Here is a 17,384-nt window from a genome sequence, read left to right as displayed (position 1 = left end):
CATATATAAGACTGACATACACTTAAATGGATCAATTCAAATTTTATGTTTATTATAATATTAAAACATCAAGAACACATATTAAGAACATTTTTTCCTCATTTCATAATAATCTTATTATTACCACATTTATATAAAGGGTCTGAATATACCTATACTTTCACGTGGTTTTTTTTTTTTTTTTTTTTCTATATATATATATAAATATATATATATGTATAATTAGTTTATGAATAGATTTTATTAATAATAATTTTTATGAATTAGAGATCATGATTTGTATTCATATAGCATTTAATAAGAAAAAGTCAAATTAAAAATAATTCATTAAAATATATATATATATATATATGTGTATGTATATTTATTCATTTATTTTTATTTTTACTAAATATTGCATAATTGTAATATTAATATTTTAAAAATATTTATAGACATGTAATATTACTAATAATATCAAAAAGATAATTAGGTAATATTTATAAATTAATTTTTCTTTCTCTCTTTTTTTTTTTTTTTTTTTTTTTTTTTTTTTTTGTTTGTTTAAAATATAACTTTTTATCTTATATATATAACGTAAAATTAAATCGAAAACAAAAAAAAAAAAAAAAGGAATATATAACAACATATGACTGTGTAAAATGTTCACATGAGACCAGGAACACATAAATATTATAATAATATATGTGTATATTATAAACATATATACTTATATGTGTGCATATATTATATATATATATATATTAATATATTTAAAAGTAAATCTGTTTTATTTACTATTTAAATAAAAATTTATTATGATGTGAAATAATAATAATAGCAGACAAATATTAACCGAATCATTTGGAAAAAAAAAAAAAACAAATAAATAAATAGAATTCGTTATATTATATGTCCTTAATTATTATATATATATATATATATATATATATATGAGGGTAAAAAATGTACTTATATTAAATATATTTGTAATTTCTTGAAATTCTCAAAATATACATTAATATATATACAATTTGTTATATGTTATTTATTTTTATTATTTAAAGAATATTATTATTTATATTATGATAATACCGTATTTTTATATTACCTCATTATTATTAAAAATGTGTGATCTAAAAAAAAAATAATAAAATAAAATGAATAAAAATAATATATTTTTTAACATAATAAATATCAAAATATCACAATATATAAAAAATATTATCGCGACATTTTAATCTAAAAAATATCATAAAAAAAAAGTTTGTATTATAATGCAATGATATATTATATATATTATAATATTTCATAAAAACATATTTTATCAATATGAGAAATATTGTTAGAGTATTTCATGTATATATATATTATATGTATATATAAAAGTATAACAAATATATATATATTATATATATAATAATATATTTTTAGATATATATAAAGTTTTTGCATATTTATTTTTTAATATCTCAAAAGGTTAACAGAAAAAAAAAAAAAAAAAAAAAAAAAAAAAAATCGGAATATTATTATATAATTATAATTATACTATTATTTAATTTGTATTGAATGTAAATAATAATAAATTAAATCATAATATAATTTTATTTTATTTTTTTTTTTTTTTTTGTTCTTTTTATATTTTTTATTCAAGATACAAAAATATATATTTTTTTTTTTATATTTTGAATTTATATAATTATTTTTAATTTTAATTTTTATAATATCCCAAATAAGTTAATCATTAAAATATATAATATATATTTACAATAAATTTTTATAAAAAAAAAAAAAAAATGGTAATAGCAAGTGATGAAAGCTTTATGAATGAAATTGACAATTTAATAAATGATGTGGATGATGAAAGAATAGATAATAATGATGAATTAGAGTTTTGTGTAGCTCCAGTGGATGTACCAAGAAACTTTATAAAATATGCACAAACACAAAATAAGAAATTATTTGATTTTCATAAAGGTACTACAACTTTAGCATTTAAATTTAAAGATGGTATAATAGTTGCAGTAGATTCTCGAGCATCTATGGGATCTTTTATATCTTCACAGAATGTTGAAAAGATTATTGAAATAAATAAAAATATATTAGGAACAATGGCAGGAGGAGCTGCTGATTGCTTATATTGGGAAAAATATTTAGGTAAAATAATAAAGATTTATGAATTAAGAAATAACGAAAAAATATCAGTACGAGCAGCTAGTACTATATTAAGTAATATTTTATATCAATATAAAGGATATGGTTTGTGTTGTGGTATTATTTTGAGTGGTTATGATCATACTGGATTTAATATGTTTTATGTTGATGATTCAGGAAAAAAAGTTGAAGGAAATTTATTCAGTTGTGGTAGTGGTAGTACATATGCTTATTCTATTTTAGATTCAGCTTATGATTATAATTTAAATCTAGACCAAGCTGTTGAATTAGCTAGAAATGCAATTTATCATGCTACTTTTAGAGATGGTGGTTCAGGAGGAAAAGTAAGAGTTTTTTATATTCACAAAAATGGATATGACAAAATAATTGAAGGAGAAGATGTTTTTGATTTACATTACCATTATACTAATCCTGAACAAAAGGATCAATATGTTATGTAAAAGAAAATTTATGTAACCACGTGTATATGATAATATGCAAATAAGAAAAATTATTACATATAATTATATATATTATTATTATGTTTACTAACCTTTTTTTTTTTATTTTTTTATAATAGATATTGTTTAAAATGATTCAAATGTATATATGTATATGCGTACATATATATATATAAATATATATATATATATATACAAATAATATACGTTCATTTTATTGCTTCTTTGTTTTTTTTTATTTTTTCATTATTCTGAAGAATATATGTTGACTAGCTATTTTTTTTTTTTTTTTTTTTTTTTCTTCTTTCACTTTTATGTTTTATATTACATAATCAGAATATTATGAACAAGTTTATGAAATTAAAAAAAAATGGCTAGTCGGTAGCTTTACCTGTTTTTTTTTTTTTTTTTTTTTTTTTCATTTTTTGAACAAAGCTATTTAATATAAAAAAAAAATATATATAAAAATATTTTCGTTTTATAAATGATATATTTTTTAAATATTTTAGTATAATTAGTTGTGTCTAAGTTTTTAGTGTACGTTGTACAACATATAAGACAAAAAATAAGATAGATAAATAAATAGATACATACATACATATATATGTTATATAATTAATTAGGTGTAAATATTTAAGCACGTTATTATAATAGTGGAACGATTATTATAAAAAATAAAATTGAACAAATATATCGCTCTCATATATATATATATATATATATATATATTATATATAATTAATAATTTTAAGCATTACTAGATTTTTTAAAAAATAGCTAGTAAGGACTGAAAAAATAGAATAGCAAACATAATTTTGATCAGTGGATATAAATATATGGTATGCTATAATATTACATATAATTGTGTATATGTTTAAATAAATGTTTATATAATTATAATTGAATATTTTAAGTATGAAATAGATAACTAATGGATAATTACTAAGTACAAAAAGCATAAAAAGATAATTATATTTAACCATTATAATTTTTATATTATATTTACGTTGTTGATATAATTTGAATAAATATGTAAATATACATAAGAATAGAAAATAGGTAATATAACTGACAATAACTGTTTTAAATTTCTTAAATGAGAATGTTGAATTACAAATTTTTAAAATATATTTTTCATTATCTAATTCTGAAAATAGAAGTTTTGAATACATACTAATTTGTTTTATTTGAAATGTATCTTGAATTTTATTTTGTTTTTTTGTTATTTCTTCCATTTTTTTATTTAGTGTCGAATTTATATTTTTTAAAAATTCATTACACAAGTCATTAAATGGATATATATTATCATTATTATTAGACATATATTTATTATTGTCATGATTATTAATATAATTATTTGTTGAAGTGAAATTATTGAATGGGTCGTTTTCATTTTGAAGGTCGTTTTTTTTTTTTTGATTGTTCATATATGTATTTTTTTGACTTTGTATATAATTTTTTTTTTGAATAAATTTATTATAAAAAAAGATATTTTTAATAAACTTTAAAATTAAGTCTATATTTAGATTTTCTTTTTCTTTTGGTTCTAGAACAATTTTATATTCATGTATATTATAATACACAAGAACATTTATTATTTGAAATAAGTCATTATATACTTCAGGATTTTTAAAAGTTATAATATTATTTTTTAGTAAGGTCTTATTCTTTTTAAAATAAAAAATGGAATCATACCTTAATATATATTTTATATTTGATATACATTTATTTATAAAATGTAATATATAATAAAATATATATGATTCTGAAAATTTTTTAAAAAAATTAATATCATACCATTTGGTTTGATCATTTATATGGTCTTTATGTGATGTATAGACAGGATGATGTTCATTCTTCTTATAATCTATATTTATATTTGTATTTATATTAATATTATTATTATTGTTTTTTTTGTTGTTTTTGTTTATGTGATCATTATGTGAGTTGCTATTTGTATTAACATTTGTATTGTATTTCTTAATATATTTTTCATTATTATTAATAAAAATATCTATTAATTCTTTATCATAATCTTCTTCTGCTTTAAATTGTCTATTAACTATACATAAATTATAATCACTAAATTTATTATTAACAATGCATGTAAGATATTTATTTTTATGTATATTAACTAGGTTACTCATATTATAATTATTAAATATATTATATAAACCATATAGTTTATGTTTATCATCATATTTATACATGAAAAGTGTATAAGATGAACAATCATTTTTATATTTATCACTTGATTGTATATATTCTTCAAAATTATTTTCCATAAAAAAGATATTTGACAAAATACCAGTATTTTTTATATTCTCTCTCTCAAAATTTGGATGCAAATAAGCATTTATTATTAAAAATATAATTATCATTTTTAAAAAAAAATTATTAATAAACTTGTCATGATATTTTATACGATTAAAAACTATATGTCTATATATCTCAGGCTTAAGAAATAAAATATTCAGAAATATTATAAAAGGATTCTTCTCTACATATTCATCACATATCTTATTACATCGATTGCATTCGTTTAATCTAATATTATTTTTATTATATATAGTATATAAACTACTATTGGAACTTCCACATTTTATGCATATCATTTTTTCTTTATCTTTAACACAATAAACTCAATATCTAATTTATATCTTACATATCTTACATATCTTTCATATTTTTTTATTTTATTTTTTTTTTGAATTATTTATAAGGCACACAAGAAAAAATAAAATTCAAAAAAATTAAATTCGAATTAAATTATTTAAATAAATATTTTATTTTTTTGTTTAAATTGATAACAGATTACACAAAAAAAAAAAAAAAAAAAAAAAAAAAAAAAAAAAAAAATATACATATATATATATATATATATGTATTATATATATAATTAGTATTTTAAAAAAATATAATACACATCAAAAATATGCACATATATATATATATATATATATATATATATATATATATATGTTATAATATAAAAGAAACAAGATTTTTATAACAATAAATTTAAACATATAACTAAATGTATATTATAAATGAATAAATAAAATATACACATCCAAATATATGTATATATTTTCTCAATATTATATTTATAACATTGAAAAGAAAAAAAAAAAAAAAAAATCAATATTTTAAAAAATTAATTTTGTGAGGTCTTAAAAATAAATAATATACTTATATATATATATATATAATATGTATAATATATTCATTATTATATGTTTATATATTTTAATATATAATTGTAGTATGGGGGAAGGAAAATGAACAAAAAAATATTAACATATAATATTTATTAATTTATTTGTTTTTTCTGTATAAATAATGCATAAAGAACAATAAAAGTAAGAAGAACAATATAAGGTAAAGCATATAATTATTTCCCTAGAAAAAAAAATAAAAAATATATATATATATATATATTTATATTTATGTGAATAAATATATATGTATAATTATCCTATTTACAATTACATATTTTCATTACCTTTGTTTTTAAAATATTTTTAACACGTCTATAAACTCCAGACAATTTTTTGTTCACATTCTCCATACGATCTGACTATAAAACAAAATAGACGAAAATTAAATATGCATACATATATACATACATATATATATAATATATATGATAAAAAAATATAAGAAATTATATTTTTTTTTTTTTTTTTTCCACTTATTTATTGGTTATATTATAATTTTACCAAATTTTCCAGCAACGAATTTGATGTCTTTACTTCATCTCTTAAATTTGATCCAATCTAAAAAAATTGTAAAAAAAATAATAACAACATATATATGTATACACATATATATATTATATTATATTTATATATATTATATTTAGATATATTATATTATTTATACATATTATATATACCAGTTTTAGACTTTGAACTTTTTTTTCCAAATCTAATATATAATTATCATTTTCTTCTAAATATATATTAATGTTTTCTTCATATAAATCATTGTTCTTCTTTTTCTTCTTTCTTGAATTAAAATCCATATTTAAAATTGTAAAAGAACAAAAAAAAAAAAAAAAAAAAAAAAAAAAAAGAGAAAAAATATATTGTGTCCCTTTATAATTATTTTTTTTTTTTTTTTTTTTTCTTCCTTGCTACTTATTTATAGGAAATGAAAATATTTTATATAACTTATATATATATATAGATCTTATTTTATTTTATAAAAATATTAGGTAATTTTTTTTTTTCTAAAACAAAAAACATAAATTTAAAGAATATTATATTAAATTTGAAAATATATAAAAAGAAACAAAATATATAAATATATATAATATATATTTATATTTAAAAAAAAAAAAAAAAAAAAAAAAAAAAAAAAAAAAAAATCATAAATATTATATATATATATTATTTTATATATGAAGGGCCGGATAATATATATTATATAAATTTTAAATAAATATTTTATTATATATATATATATATATATATATATATAATATACTTTTCGTTATATATATATATATATTTTGGTATGAAATATATTTTAATAATTATTCAATTTTTTTTTTCTTCCTTTTTTAATTAATATTTATTATATATATATAATATATATATTTTTTCATTTATTTATTTATTTTTTTTTTTTTTTTTTTGGATGAAAAGTAAAAATTAATCTAACTATATTATATAATATAATATATAAATGTATTATTTATACATGTAATTTTAATATAATATATATATTATATTTATATAACCTAATTTGACATATATTTTTGATAGTTCCTTTTTTTTTTGTTTTTGTTTTTCTATCTCACATATAGATATATCTTTTTTAAATGTTGTTTAATTATTCAAAGATTTGAAAATATATTATTTCAATTTTTTCATATAAAATAAATATATGTTTATATATAATATATAATATACAATTTATAATGTTTACTATTATTATGAGGTGATTGTTTCTTGAGGCAAAGAAAAACACATTGTTATTAAATAAAATAAAAATATATATATATATATATATATATGTAATATATATATTATTTGAACTTTATAAATTTCGTTATTTAATTATTCTGAAGAATTATAATTAAGCATATAAATTAAACATCGTTGAGTCTTATATGTGTTTAAATAAATAGTGTACTTGTTCATCCATATATTTTTCAATATTTTTTTTTTTTTTTTTTTTTTTTTTGTTCTTGGTTTATATGATTTTTTGTCCAATTCTCATATCTCTCATATTTTTTCAAATGAAGGGTTAACAAAAAAAAAAAAAAAATAAATAAAATAAAATAAAAATAAAATAAAATAAAATAAAATAAAAATTATTTAATATAATAATATAATGGGAATGAAAGAAAAAATACGTAATTTCCATGATAAAAAAAGGAATAAAACAAAATTGAGGCATGTCCATATGGTCAGGAAGAATTTTTATGAATTAAATTTTGAGCAGAATGATAGAAGGAATAGACATATAAATTATACTTATTATATAAATATGGAAACAACAATTATTGAATTATTATTAGATAATAATATAGAATCATTTAAAAATGCAGGTAAATTATTATTTATAATATTATGTGGTATATCTCCTGCTACATTATATTTTAAAAGAATATTAAATTTAATTCATTATTTTTTTCATAAGGGTGGTAAGCTTTTTTATCATAGTAATATACATTTTGAGATAATATTATTTCTAAATAGTTATATGAGATCATATAGTATAAGTTGTTCAGTATATATTTATAATTTATTATTATCTAATAATAATTATAAGGATTTAGAGAATTATAAAGATAAATATATGCCCAAACATTCGATAGCTTCCTTCATGGATCATTTTTATTTTGTTGTTAAGGATTTTTTATTAATTTTAAGAAAATTCTTAATAAATTATGAACAAGGAAGTATATCTAATGATTTAAATGTGGATGGTGAGTATGATAATATATATCTTGACACAAATAATAATAATAATAATAATAATAGTAATATTGATGATGATAATAATAATAATAATAATAATAATATTGATAGTAATAATCCTATTAATGATGACAATATGTACTATCATATGAATAATTTTAATAATAATAATACATCAGACCATCCTGATAATAATAATAATAATAATTATAGTAATAATAATGATCCTTATCTTTATGACCATTATGATAATTTTCTCAATAACAATTCCATGTTATATAACAAACATTATGAAGATAATACATTCAATAAATCCAATAAAGGAACCAATAAAATACAAAATAAAAAACATGATGAAAAAATTATGTGGTTTAAAGAAACAAACGAAGATATGATAAAAAACTTTTGTAATATATTATTTAAATATACATTTCCAAAAAATTTTGAAAAAAAATTAAAATATTTAATATCTCAATGTACTAGAATAAATAGAGCATTACATAGTATATATTTAGATATTTTTATTTTATGTAATTTAAAAAATGTAATTAAAGTTTTAGTATTAATAGATCAATTATTTTGTTCCATGTTTCCTTATTTTTATTTTTATGAGCTCAAATTGAAAATATTACTATTTTTTATTCACAAAAATGATAATCAAAAGCAAGACAAAAAAAAAACTAAAAATAAAAATAATCATAAGGAGCTAACTAAAAGGATGTACAAAGGTGTATATAATGATAATATATATGTAGATAATAATTATCTAGATAATAATAATGATGATAATAATAATGATGATAATAATTATAACACATACCTCTTAGATAATAACCTCAATATGATACCCAATTCTGAATTTAATTCTTCCAGATATAATCAACTTGACAATCATATAAATAATGAAGACATCGATATGGAATCAAATATAATAGAAAATAATAACAAATTGAATATATCTAATAATTCATTTTTAAATAATTCCAATGATCAAGTCAGTGATGAATATGATTGCCTTTATAGTAGCGCATCTAATGAAAGTCTTATTCCACTTCTTACAGAACAATTGAAAACTCAAAAAGAAGAAGAGGAAGATGATAAAAATGTATATCTAGATAAATTTATGAATTTATATATTAACTGCACAGAAAAAATTGCAACTAGTGTTCCTTCTATTAGTGACCTTTATGATAATAAAGCTCTTAAAAATTTAACTTATAAAATGAGCAATAAAAGAAAAATTATTGATGATCAATTTATTTTAGACTATATAAAAAATTCTCAAAACGGTAATGAAACAAATATTGATATTGAACACCATGATAAAGGAATTATTATAAAAAGGAAAAATACATCTAATGATAATAGAAGTTTTGATAATAAACAAAATGATGATGATATTATTAAAACAGAAAAACATAAATTTATTGATGAACACCATAAGGATCCATTACAAAATTCAGAACATAATCTTTTAGTTAGAAAAAAAAAAAAACAAAAAACAAACAAAAGTTCTTATCCAAGTGGTATTATTCCTACCATAAATAATATTTATGAAAATACATATCATGATATCAAATATAATTTAAAAGTAATTGTAAATATATCTAAATGTTTAATGTTCTCATCATATTATGATCCTATATATATCAAACTTTTCTATTCCTATTTATTACCATCTATTTCATATGATAAAAGAATAGAAATTTTTTTGATTTATTCTTATTCAAGTTATAAAATTTTTAAACCTTTCATATTCTTAATATTTTATAATAATCATACTTCATTGTATATTCTAAACGTTTTTATTAAAATCTTTAAAACAAATCATATCATTTTTCAAAATTTTAAATATACTTATTTTAATGGAATTAATCTTAAAAATGTACCAAAAAGATACTTCATTTTTCTTTTCCTTCTCTCTCCTTTTTTTTATGAGGATAAAGTGGAATGTCTCCTATATATTTATAACCTCTTCTACAAGTGAGTCAAAAATGAATATATATATGTATATATGTATATGTATATATTTATATATTTGTATATATATATATTTTTTATTTATTTATTTATTCATTTATTTTTAGTTTTGATAGAGACGTTATAAATGACCAAGAAAAAGACATAAACTACAAACATATATACCAAGATATTGTGTTACATAATGATGAGGAATACGATGAAGAGAAAAGAAATATAAACATTATTATAATAAAATTTATTGAAATATTTAAAGAAAAATTCAATGTAGATATTTATAATTATTTTGATTTTTATAGAATATATTTTATATTATTTGTTTCATGTGTAGATATAAAATAGACCTAATTAGGTTATTTCTTTTAAAATATATATATATATATATATATATTTTAATATTATTCATTTTATTTATTTGTTTGTTTGTTTTTTTTTTATAATTACACATATTATGCAATGGTAATATATTTATTGAATTAATTTTTTTTTTTTTTTTTTGAAAAATAAAATTTTTTTTTAGTTAATACCTTTCCTTATATGTAATATGTTTATTGTTGGTTTGTTTTATATTTGTATATAATCAAATTAAAAAAACATAAAATAAAATTAGGATTTATATTATTATAAAAAGTTATTTTAAAAACCATATTAATGTTATATATAGTAGTAGTTAATATTTGAAAATATTAAGGAAGGAAAAAGGCCGCCTTATTCCTCTAAACTTTGGTTGTCGATAAATATATACAAATTAAGTGTAGTTCAATTATTTTATTTTATTTTATTATTTTTTTGGTAGAACAACAAAGAAGATATTATATTATGTGCCTTGTATAAAATAAAATAATGAATATATAAAAATATATATATATAATATTATATTATATTTAGGGGACGTTCCTTTTTGAAATTTTATTAAACTTTCGTTTTCTAAAATGTGTGCAATTTATTTGTGTACATTTTATATGTACAAGTCAGAATTTTTTTTATTTTATTTTTTTTCCCTTCATATATAGCAAGCCATATAAATAACCATAAATTTGTATATATATATAATTGAGATGTGTTGAATTTTATGTATTAGCTTCAAATATTGACTTTTACATGTTAGGTACCTATAACAGCTCTTTTACCTTTCAATTTATTTTTGTTTTACATATAATAATAATTTTCCACATTATAGTTACTTTTCATATTTCTATTCTGTCTTTCCACAAAAAGAAAGAAAAAAAAAAAAATGAACAAACAAGTAAAAGAATAAATGAATGTCTGAATGAATGTTTGAATGAATGTTTGAATGAATTATTGATTGAATAAATGAATTGCCTTTTCCCTTACCTGTTCAGGTAATTTTTGCAATTTTATTCTTACATATTTAAAATAAATATTACACACAAAATATTAAAAAGCCCTATTCGTTATTATATAAAAAAATAAAGTTAATAATAAAACAAAATTTCTTAGTATTTTTCTTTTTTTTTTTTTATACATTTATATGAAGAAAATAAATGGAAAGAAATTTAAGTTCAAAACATATAATAAATATAGAATTTTTTTTTTTTCATTTTCTTCTTTATTTGTTAAAAATAAAAAATATATATCCAAAAAAAAAAATTATATATATATATATATAATATATTATATATATATTATGTATATATGCATATAGCCAATAGGTGCTTAAAGAAAACAAAAGTAATAAAAGAAAAATTATATTATTTGATACATATTACTTATATATATTATATATATATATAAGCTTAGGAAGAATAAATTTTATATTACACATAAATGTGAATATATATGTACAATATAAAAATGGCTAATTTTATTCCTTATATATATTTCACAATATATAAATAAAGAACATAAAATAAAATAAATTGATATATATATATGTATACATTTATTTATTTATTTAATATAAAAAGAATTGAAGATATATATATATATATCCTGGTAAAAACAAAAAAGTAAATAAAAATATATATTTCTTAAAATGTAGTATATAAATATCATATACAAAATTCTATTCTATCATTAGTTTGCTGCATGGTGTGTATAAGAAAAAATAAAAAAGAATTATATATATATATATATATATATTATATTTATTTATGACTATTTATTATGTTCATTTCTATTCATAATTAAATATTTTATTAACATGATAAAACTTATATTTCTATTTGAAAAAGAAATATTAAATTATATGTTTGATTTTATATAAACTAGTTGAAAAAGAATAAAAGAAAAATTACAAGAGTGAAAAAATATATAAGATTTAAAAATATAAATATATACATAGCATATATATATATATATATATATATTAATTTATTTACATTTAGTACATGCTTGGTTACACACGTATGCATATTTAAATTCTTGTTCTGTCTACATAAATAAAATATAAGAACATTTGAAAGATAATTAAAAATGGGGAATATTGTATCATGTTGTTCATTAGACGAAAATAAAAAATATTTAAACGACGATGAAATATTGGAAAGTAATCATATATATAAAATAGTTGTTAATGTTACAATTGATGTATCCTATAATATATATATATATATATAATATTATTTTAATTGGTTTATATTTATAAATATTGCATATGTGTTTATATTAAGATATATAAATATATTATTATTTATTTTTAATTTTTTTTTTTTTTTTTTTTTGGTTTAGCATTTTCCAATAGCGAGATAAACGAGTTCAAAAAGAGATTAAAAAATAATATACAAATAGTTGTTTTGTTACAAGTAGGAATCAAATGATAATATATATATAAATATATATATATATATATATTTATATTTATTTATTATATTCTTTTATATTTTTATTTCTTAGGATGGTACAAAATTGCCATGTAACCTGCAAGCGAACTTTCAAGAAAAAACATTATGCATATCATGTCATCAAAAGGTTAAAAAAAAAAAAAAAAAAAATGATAAATTATATATATGCTTTATAGAGAAAGATATTGTATGAAATTATAAATAAACCACCTTTAATATATATATATATATATGTTTGTTTGTGTGTATACATATATATATATACATTAATTTTAATTTTCTAGGTGAGGATGATAAATTTTAGCGATATCAGATCTTTATTATATGGAGAAGAACAACTGAAACGTGTAGAAACTCAAGCAAATTTAATAAACGACAATTGTTGTTTAGCTTTACACTTAGATGATAGTGGGAATTGTATTCCTATTAAATTTGGATCTGTGAAGGAAAAAAATCTGTTCATTTTTATTATGAAAGATTATAAAAAAAATTCGTAGACAGAAATATGCTACACGGTTATGTATTTGTATGTAAATATTGTAACCTGGCAATAAAAAAAAAATAAAAATAAAATAAAAATAAAAAATAAAGGAATATATAAATATATACATATATATATATATATATATATATATATATATATTTCATATTTTTTTCCTCTTTTGACGAATTCATTAATGCTCACATTTCCATAGAGGCGTTTATTCAATTATATGTCAAGTTTCTAATATATAAAAAACTTGAACGAATAAGAAAGAGAAGAACCTATAAGCATTTATTTATATAATTATTTATTTATTTTATTTTTTATTTCACTTCCGTAACAGTTTTTATGTTTTATCTTTAATGAATTTTTTTATAATTTTCCTTATTTTATTTTATTTTATTTTATTTCATTTTTTTTTTTTTTTTTTTTATGGATTTACCTATCACATTATGTTACTTTGATTTATTCTATGTTTTTAAATGAAACTGGTTTAATTTTTTTTTTTTTTAAATCAGTATAATATATTATAAGTTATTTATATATATATATATATATATATTTTTTTTTTTTTTTTTTTTTTTTTTTCATCAATGTATGAAAATATACACGCCACTGAATTTTATTTTCTATAATTAAATAACCATAACAATTTACATAAATATATTTTGCATAATTATATTTTATATTTTATTTTTTATCATACTTGAAAAAATTAAAAAAAAATTCAAATGTTATATTGTCTTCACAAAAAAAAAAAATAAATAATAAATAAAATAAAGTAAAATAATATAATATAATAAAAATAATATGTTAAACAAATGCGACAAAAAAAAAAAAAAAAAAAAAATAGAAATATTATCATTCAGTATAATATTTCAATGCTGATGGTTAATTTTAGTAATTTCTCATTAAAGTAGGCTTTGACCTGTTCATAAATAAAATATAAGAATACCCCATATAAATATTATATACACAAAAAATGAAAATATATATATATATATATATATATATATATATATATATATATGTTTGTATTGTGTGTATTTATTAATTTATATGTATTGATAATATTTTCTTTTTTCTTACGTTGTCACTTAATTTCTCTTTAAAGTTCAGAGTCATACAATCATCATATCTACAAAAAAATATATATATATATTATATTATATTTATTATATGTATAAATACATTTGAAGTTTCCTTACTTGTCTGATACATAGATGTGCACTTTATTGTTATATTTTAGAACTTGTAAACTATCATATATTATATTATCGAAGGTGACTATGATATGGAGAAAGCTAAAGTGATATGAAAAAAAAAGAAAAAATTTATATAATATAAACACAAAACAAGGAAATAATATAAATAAATAAATACATACATATATATATACATATATATATATATTATTTTACCTATCTATTATTGTATGGTGATATGATTTTATTTGTTTTGGTATATAATTATGTATACTATTCGTTTGTTCTTTTTTTTTTTTGGTGGTTTTTACAGATTCGATATGATTAAGGAGTTCTTTATTTTCTTGTAATATTTTAATTTCTTTTTGATTTTTGTCCTTATCATGATCATTTTTATTTTTATTTTGTTTTTCATTTAATAGTTTGAAAAATTTTATATCACTTTCATCAACCATTTGAGTATTATTATCTTCTTTTTTTATATTATGATTAACACAATGAGAATTTAATGTATGTCTTGTTTTTGGTGTATAATATAGATCTATTATTTTATAATTCATATCATTAATATATATATCCCCGTTTAATTTATTTTCATATTTATTTAATAGTTGTAATATTCTTAAAATAACTTTATTTTTAAACTTATTATTTTCCATATTTTTATAAATTAATGTATGTATAACAGCTTCTGCATACATATCTTTTGAGCTTTCGCCTTCTGTTTTTGATATACTTATAAAAATATTATCCATATTAATTTTTTCAATATTATTTATAAAATTGTCTTCAAGTACTGGTGCTTTCATCTTACTAGTATAATAAATGAAAACAAAATAATTACAAATATTTTCTTTATATTCTTTACTCTGTGTTCTTATACTAACCCTTTCCACATCTGTTTGTACGCATAATAAATATTTTGGTTTTATCACTACATTTTCTTGAAGCTTGTTCATATGTTTTTTCATGAATTTCTGATACGCCTATATATATAGAGCAATTAATCAAATATGGAATATATAAATAAATAAATATATATATATATATATATATATATATATATAATATATTTATATTTATTTATTTATATTATTTTAAAATGATGTATTTCCTTTTTGTTATAAAATCTTTACCTCCTTGTCATTTTTATGTAGGTCGTTTAAAGCGTCCCATATACATTCAGCATTTTTGAAATCCATATTAAAATAATGAAATTAATATAAACAATATTATGCTCCTATATTTTATTATATTTTTCTATTTTTTTTTTTTTTTTTATTATATGATTATATATTGCATATTTATCTATATAGATAAAATATAAAATTATTTTTTTGTTTATATATTTTCTAATTTATATAATTAAAAATAAAATATATATAATAATAATAAAATGAAATGAAATGAAATAATATTGTGTTTATATATAATATAAAATAAATAGCCACTGTCAAGGATAGCTAATTTTACATATTACATATATATATATATATATATATATATATATATATATTAAAAAGTACGAAAAATTAATATATAAATATATATGTTATATAAATATATTATAAAATCTGTTCACATATAATTATGTCTTCTCATATTACATGTAGGTTTTTTTTTTTTTTTTTTTTTTTTTTTTAAATAACAAAATGAATATTTTTTGATACATTAAATTGGCCAATAAAAAAATTTTTAAATGTGTACAAAAGAAAAAAAAAAAAAAAAGAAAGAAAAAAAAAAATATATTATTTTATATTATATTATATTATATTATTTATTATGATATATGTGAAATTTTAAAAATATTATATGTATTTTTATATATACATATAATGATTTACCTTTAATATGTTCAGATAACATGAATTATATATATAGTTGTTATAGTATATTTCACTTAAATTTCATTTTGTATAATATTTATATTAATATTATGTTATATGACATGAAGATATAATGAATAAATCATGTATTAGTAAATACATTGTTGGAAAATCATGTGGAAAGGATGTTTATATATATCACAATTATATAAATAAAAAATGGATAAATACAAACGTTCAATTACGTAATCCTTATTATAGAAAGAAAGGATTTTGGGAGTGGCGAAGAAGAATCATACATAGATATAATGAGAAACGATATATAAAGAAAGGTATAAAACCTAAATGTGTAAATAATAATAATAAAGAAGAAAATGCAATTAAGAATAAGAATGATGATGTATATTGGACCTTCAAAGTTTATCAGCTAAAAATAAGTTTACGTAATTTATATAATATAGGTAGATTAATTAAAGGATTACATTTAGAAGATGGAATTGTATTTTTAGAATCCATTCCACAAATAAGAATTAATAATATTTTAAACTCATTATTAAC

General features: G+C 16.8%; 7 protein-coding genes across 7 annotated transcripts in view; 4 read left to right on the top strand and 3 right to left on the bottom strand.

The window, feature by feature from the left end:
- Positions 1-1,775: 1,775 nt before the first annotated feature.
- PADL01_1009800 (proteasome subunit beta type-5) lies at positions 1,776-2,594 on the top strand (the record flags this gene model as incomplete). Its single annotated transcript, XM_028682153.1, has 1 exon — positions 1,776-2,594. The coding sequence occupies one exon, from the start codon at positions 1,776-1,778 to the stop codon at positions 2,592-2,594; it is 819 nt and encodes a 272-aa protein (XP_028538459.1).
- A 728-nt stretch (positions 2,595-3,322) lies between these two features.
- On the bottom strand, positions 3,323-5,209 carry PADL01_1009700 (conserved Plasmodium membrane protein, unknown function; the record flags this gene model as incomplete). The annotated part of the gene is made up of 1 exon (XM_028682152.1): positions 3,323-5,209. The coding sequence occupies one exon, from the start codon at positions 5,207-5,209 to the stop codon at positions 3,323-3,325; it is 1,887 nt and encodes a 628-aa protein (XP_028538458.1).
- A 703-nt stretch (positions 5,210-5,912) lies between these two features.
- On the bottom strand, positions 5,913-6,621 carry PADL01_1009600 (conserved Plasmodium protein, unknown function; the record flags this gene model as incomplete). The annotated part of the gene is made up of 4 exons (XM_028682151.1): positions 5,913-5,996; positions 6,100-6,174; positions 6,317-6,373; positions 6,493-6,621. 4 exons carry the CDS (start codon positions 6,619-6,621, stop codon positions 5,913-5,915), a joined length of 345 nt encoding a protein of 114 aa, XP_028538457.1.
- Positions 6,622-7,937: 1,316 nt separating this feature from the next.
- PADL01_1009500 (conserved Plasmodium protein, unknown function) lies at positions 7,938-10,849 on the top strand (the record flags this gene model as incomplete). The annotated part of the gene is made up of 2 exons (XM_028682150.1): positions 7,938-10,510; positions 10,615-10,849. 2 exons carry the CDS (start codon positions 7,938-7,940, stop codon positions 10,847-10,849), a joined length of 2,808 nt encoding a protein of 935 aa, XP_028538456.1.
- A 2,094-nt stretch (positions 10,850-12,943) lies between these two features.
- PADL01_1009400 (inner membrane complex sub-compartment protein 1) lies at positions 12,944-13,808 on the top strand (the record flags this gene model as incomplete). Its single annotated transcript, XM_028682149.1, has 4 exons — positions 12,944-13,016; positions 13,199-13,272; positions 13,364-13,438; positions 13,596-13,808. The coding sequence occupies 4 exons, from the start codon at positions 12,944-12,946 to the stop codon at positions 13,806-13,808; spliced, it is 435 nt and encodes a 144-aa protein (XP_028538455.1).
- Positions 13,809-14,660: 852 nt separating this feature from the next.
- PADL01_1009300 (conserved Plasmodium protein, unknown function) lies at positions 14,661-16,202 on the bottom strand (the record flags this gene model as incomplete). The annotated part of the gene is made up of 5 exons (XM_028682147.1): positions 14,661-14,723; positions 14,885-14,933; positions 15,004-15,099; positions 15,217-15,986; positions 16,137-16,202. The coding sequence occupies 5 exons, from the start codon at positions 16,200-16,202 to the stop codon at positions 14,661-14,663; spliced, it is 1,044 nt and encodes a 347-aa protein (XP_028538454.1).
- Positions 16,203-16,959: 757 nt separating this feature from the next.
- PADL01_1009200 (50S ribosomal protein L22, mitochondrial, putative) overlaps positions 16,960-17,384 on the top strand; it is a gene marked incomplete at both ends in the record, with an annotated part of 912 nt that continues 487 nt past the window's right edge. The window contains one exon of the mRNA XM_028682146.1: positions 16,960-17,384. This exon is cut by the window's right edge and continues 487 nt beyond it. Coding sequence (XP_028538453.1) covers positions 16,960-17,384 — 425 coding nt within the window.

The sequence above is a fragment of the Plasmodium sp. gorilla clade G2 genome (genome assembly GCF_900097015.1).
Source record: "Plasmodium sp. gorilla clade G2 genome assembly, chromosome: 10".
Lineage (NCBI taxonomy): Eukaryota > Apicomplexa > Aconoidasida > Haemosporida > Plasmodiidae > Plasmodium > Plasmodium adleri (nom. inval.).
The sequence above is the reverse complement of the archived record's forward strand: the minus strand, read 5'-3'. Positions and strand labels throughout refer to the sequence as shown.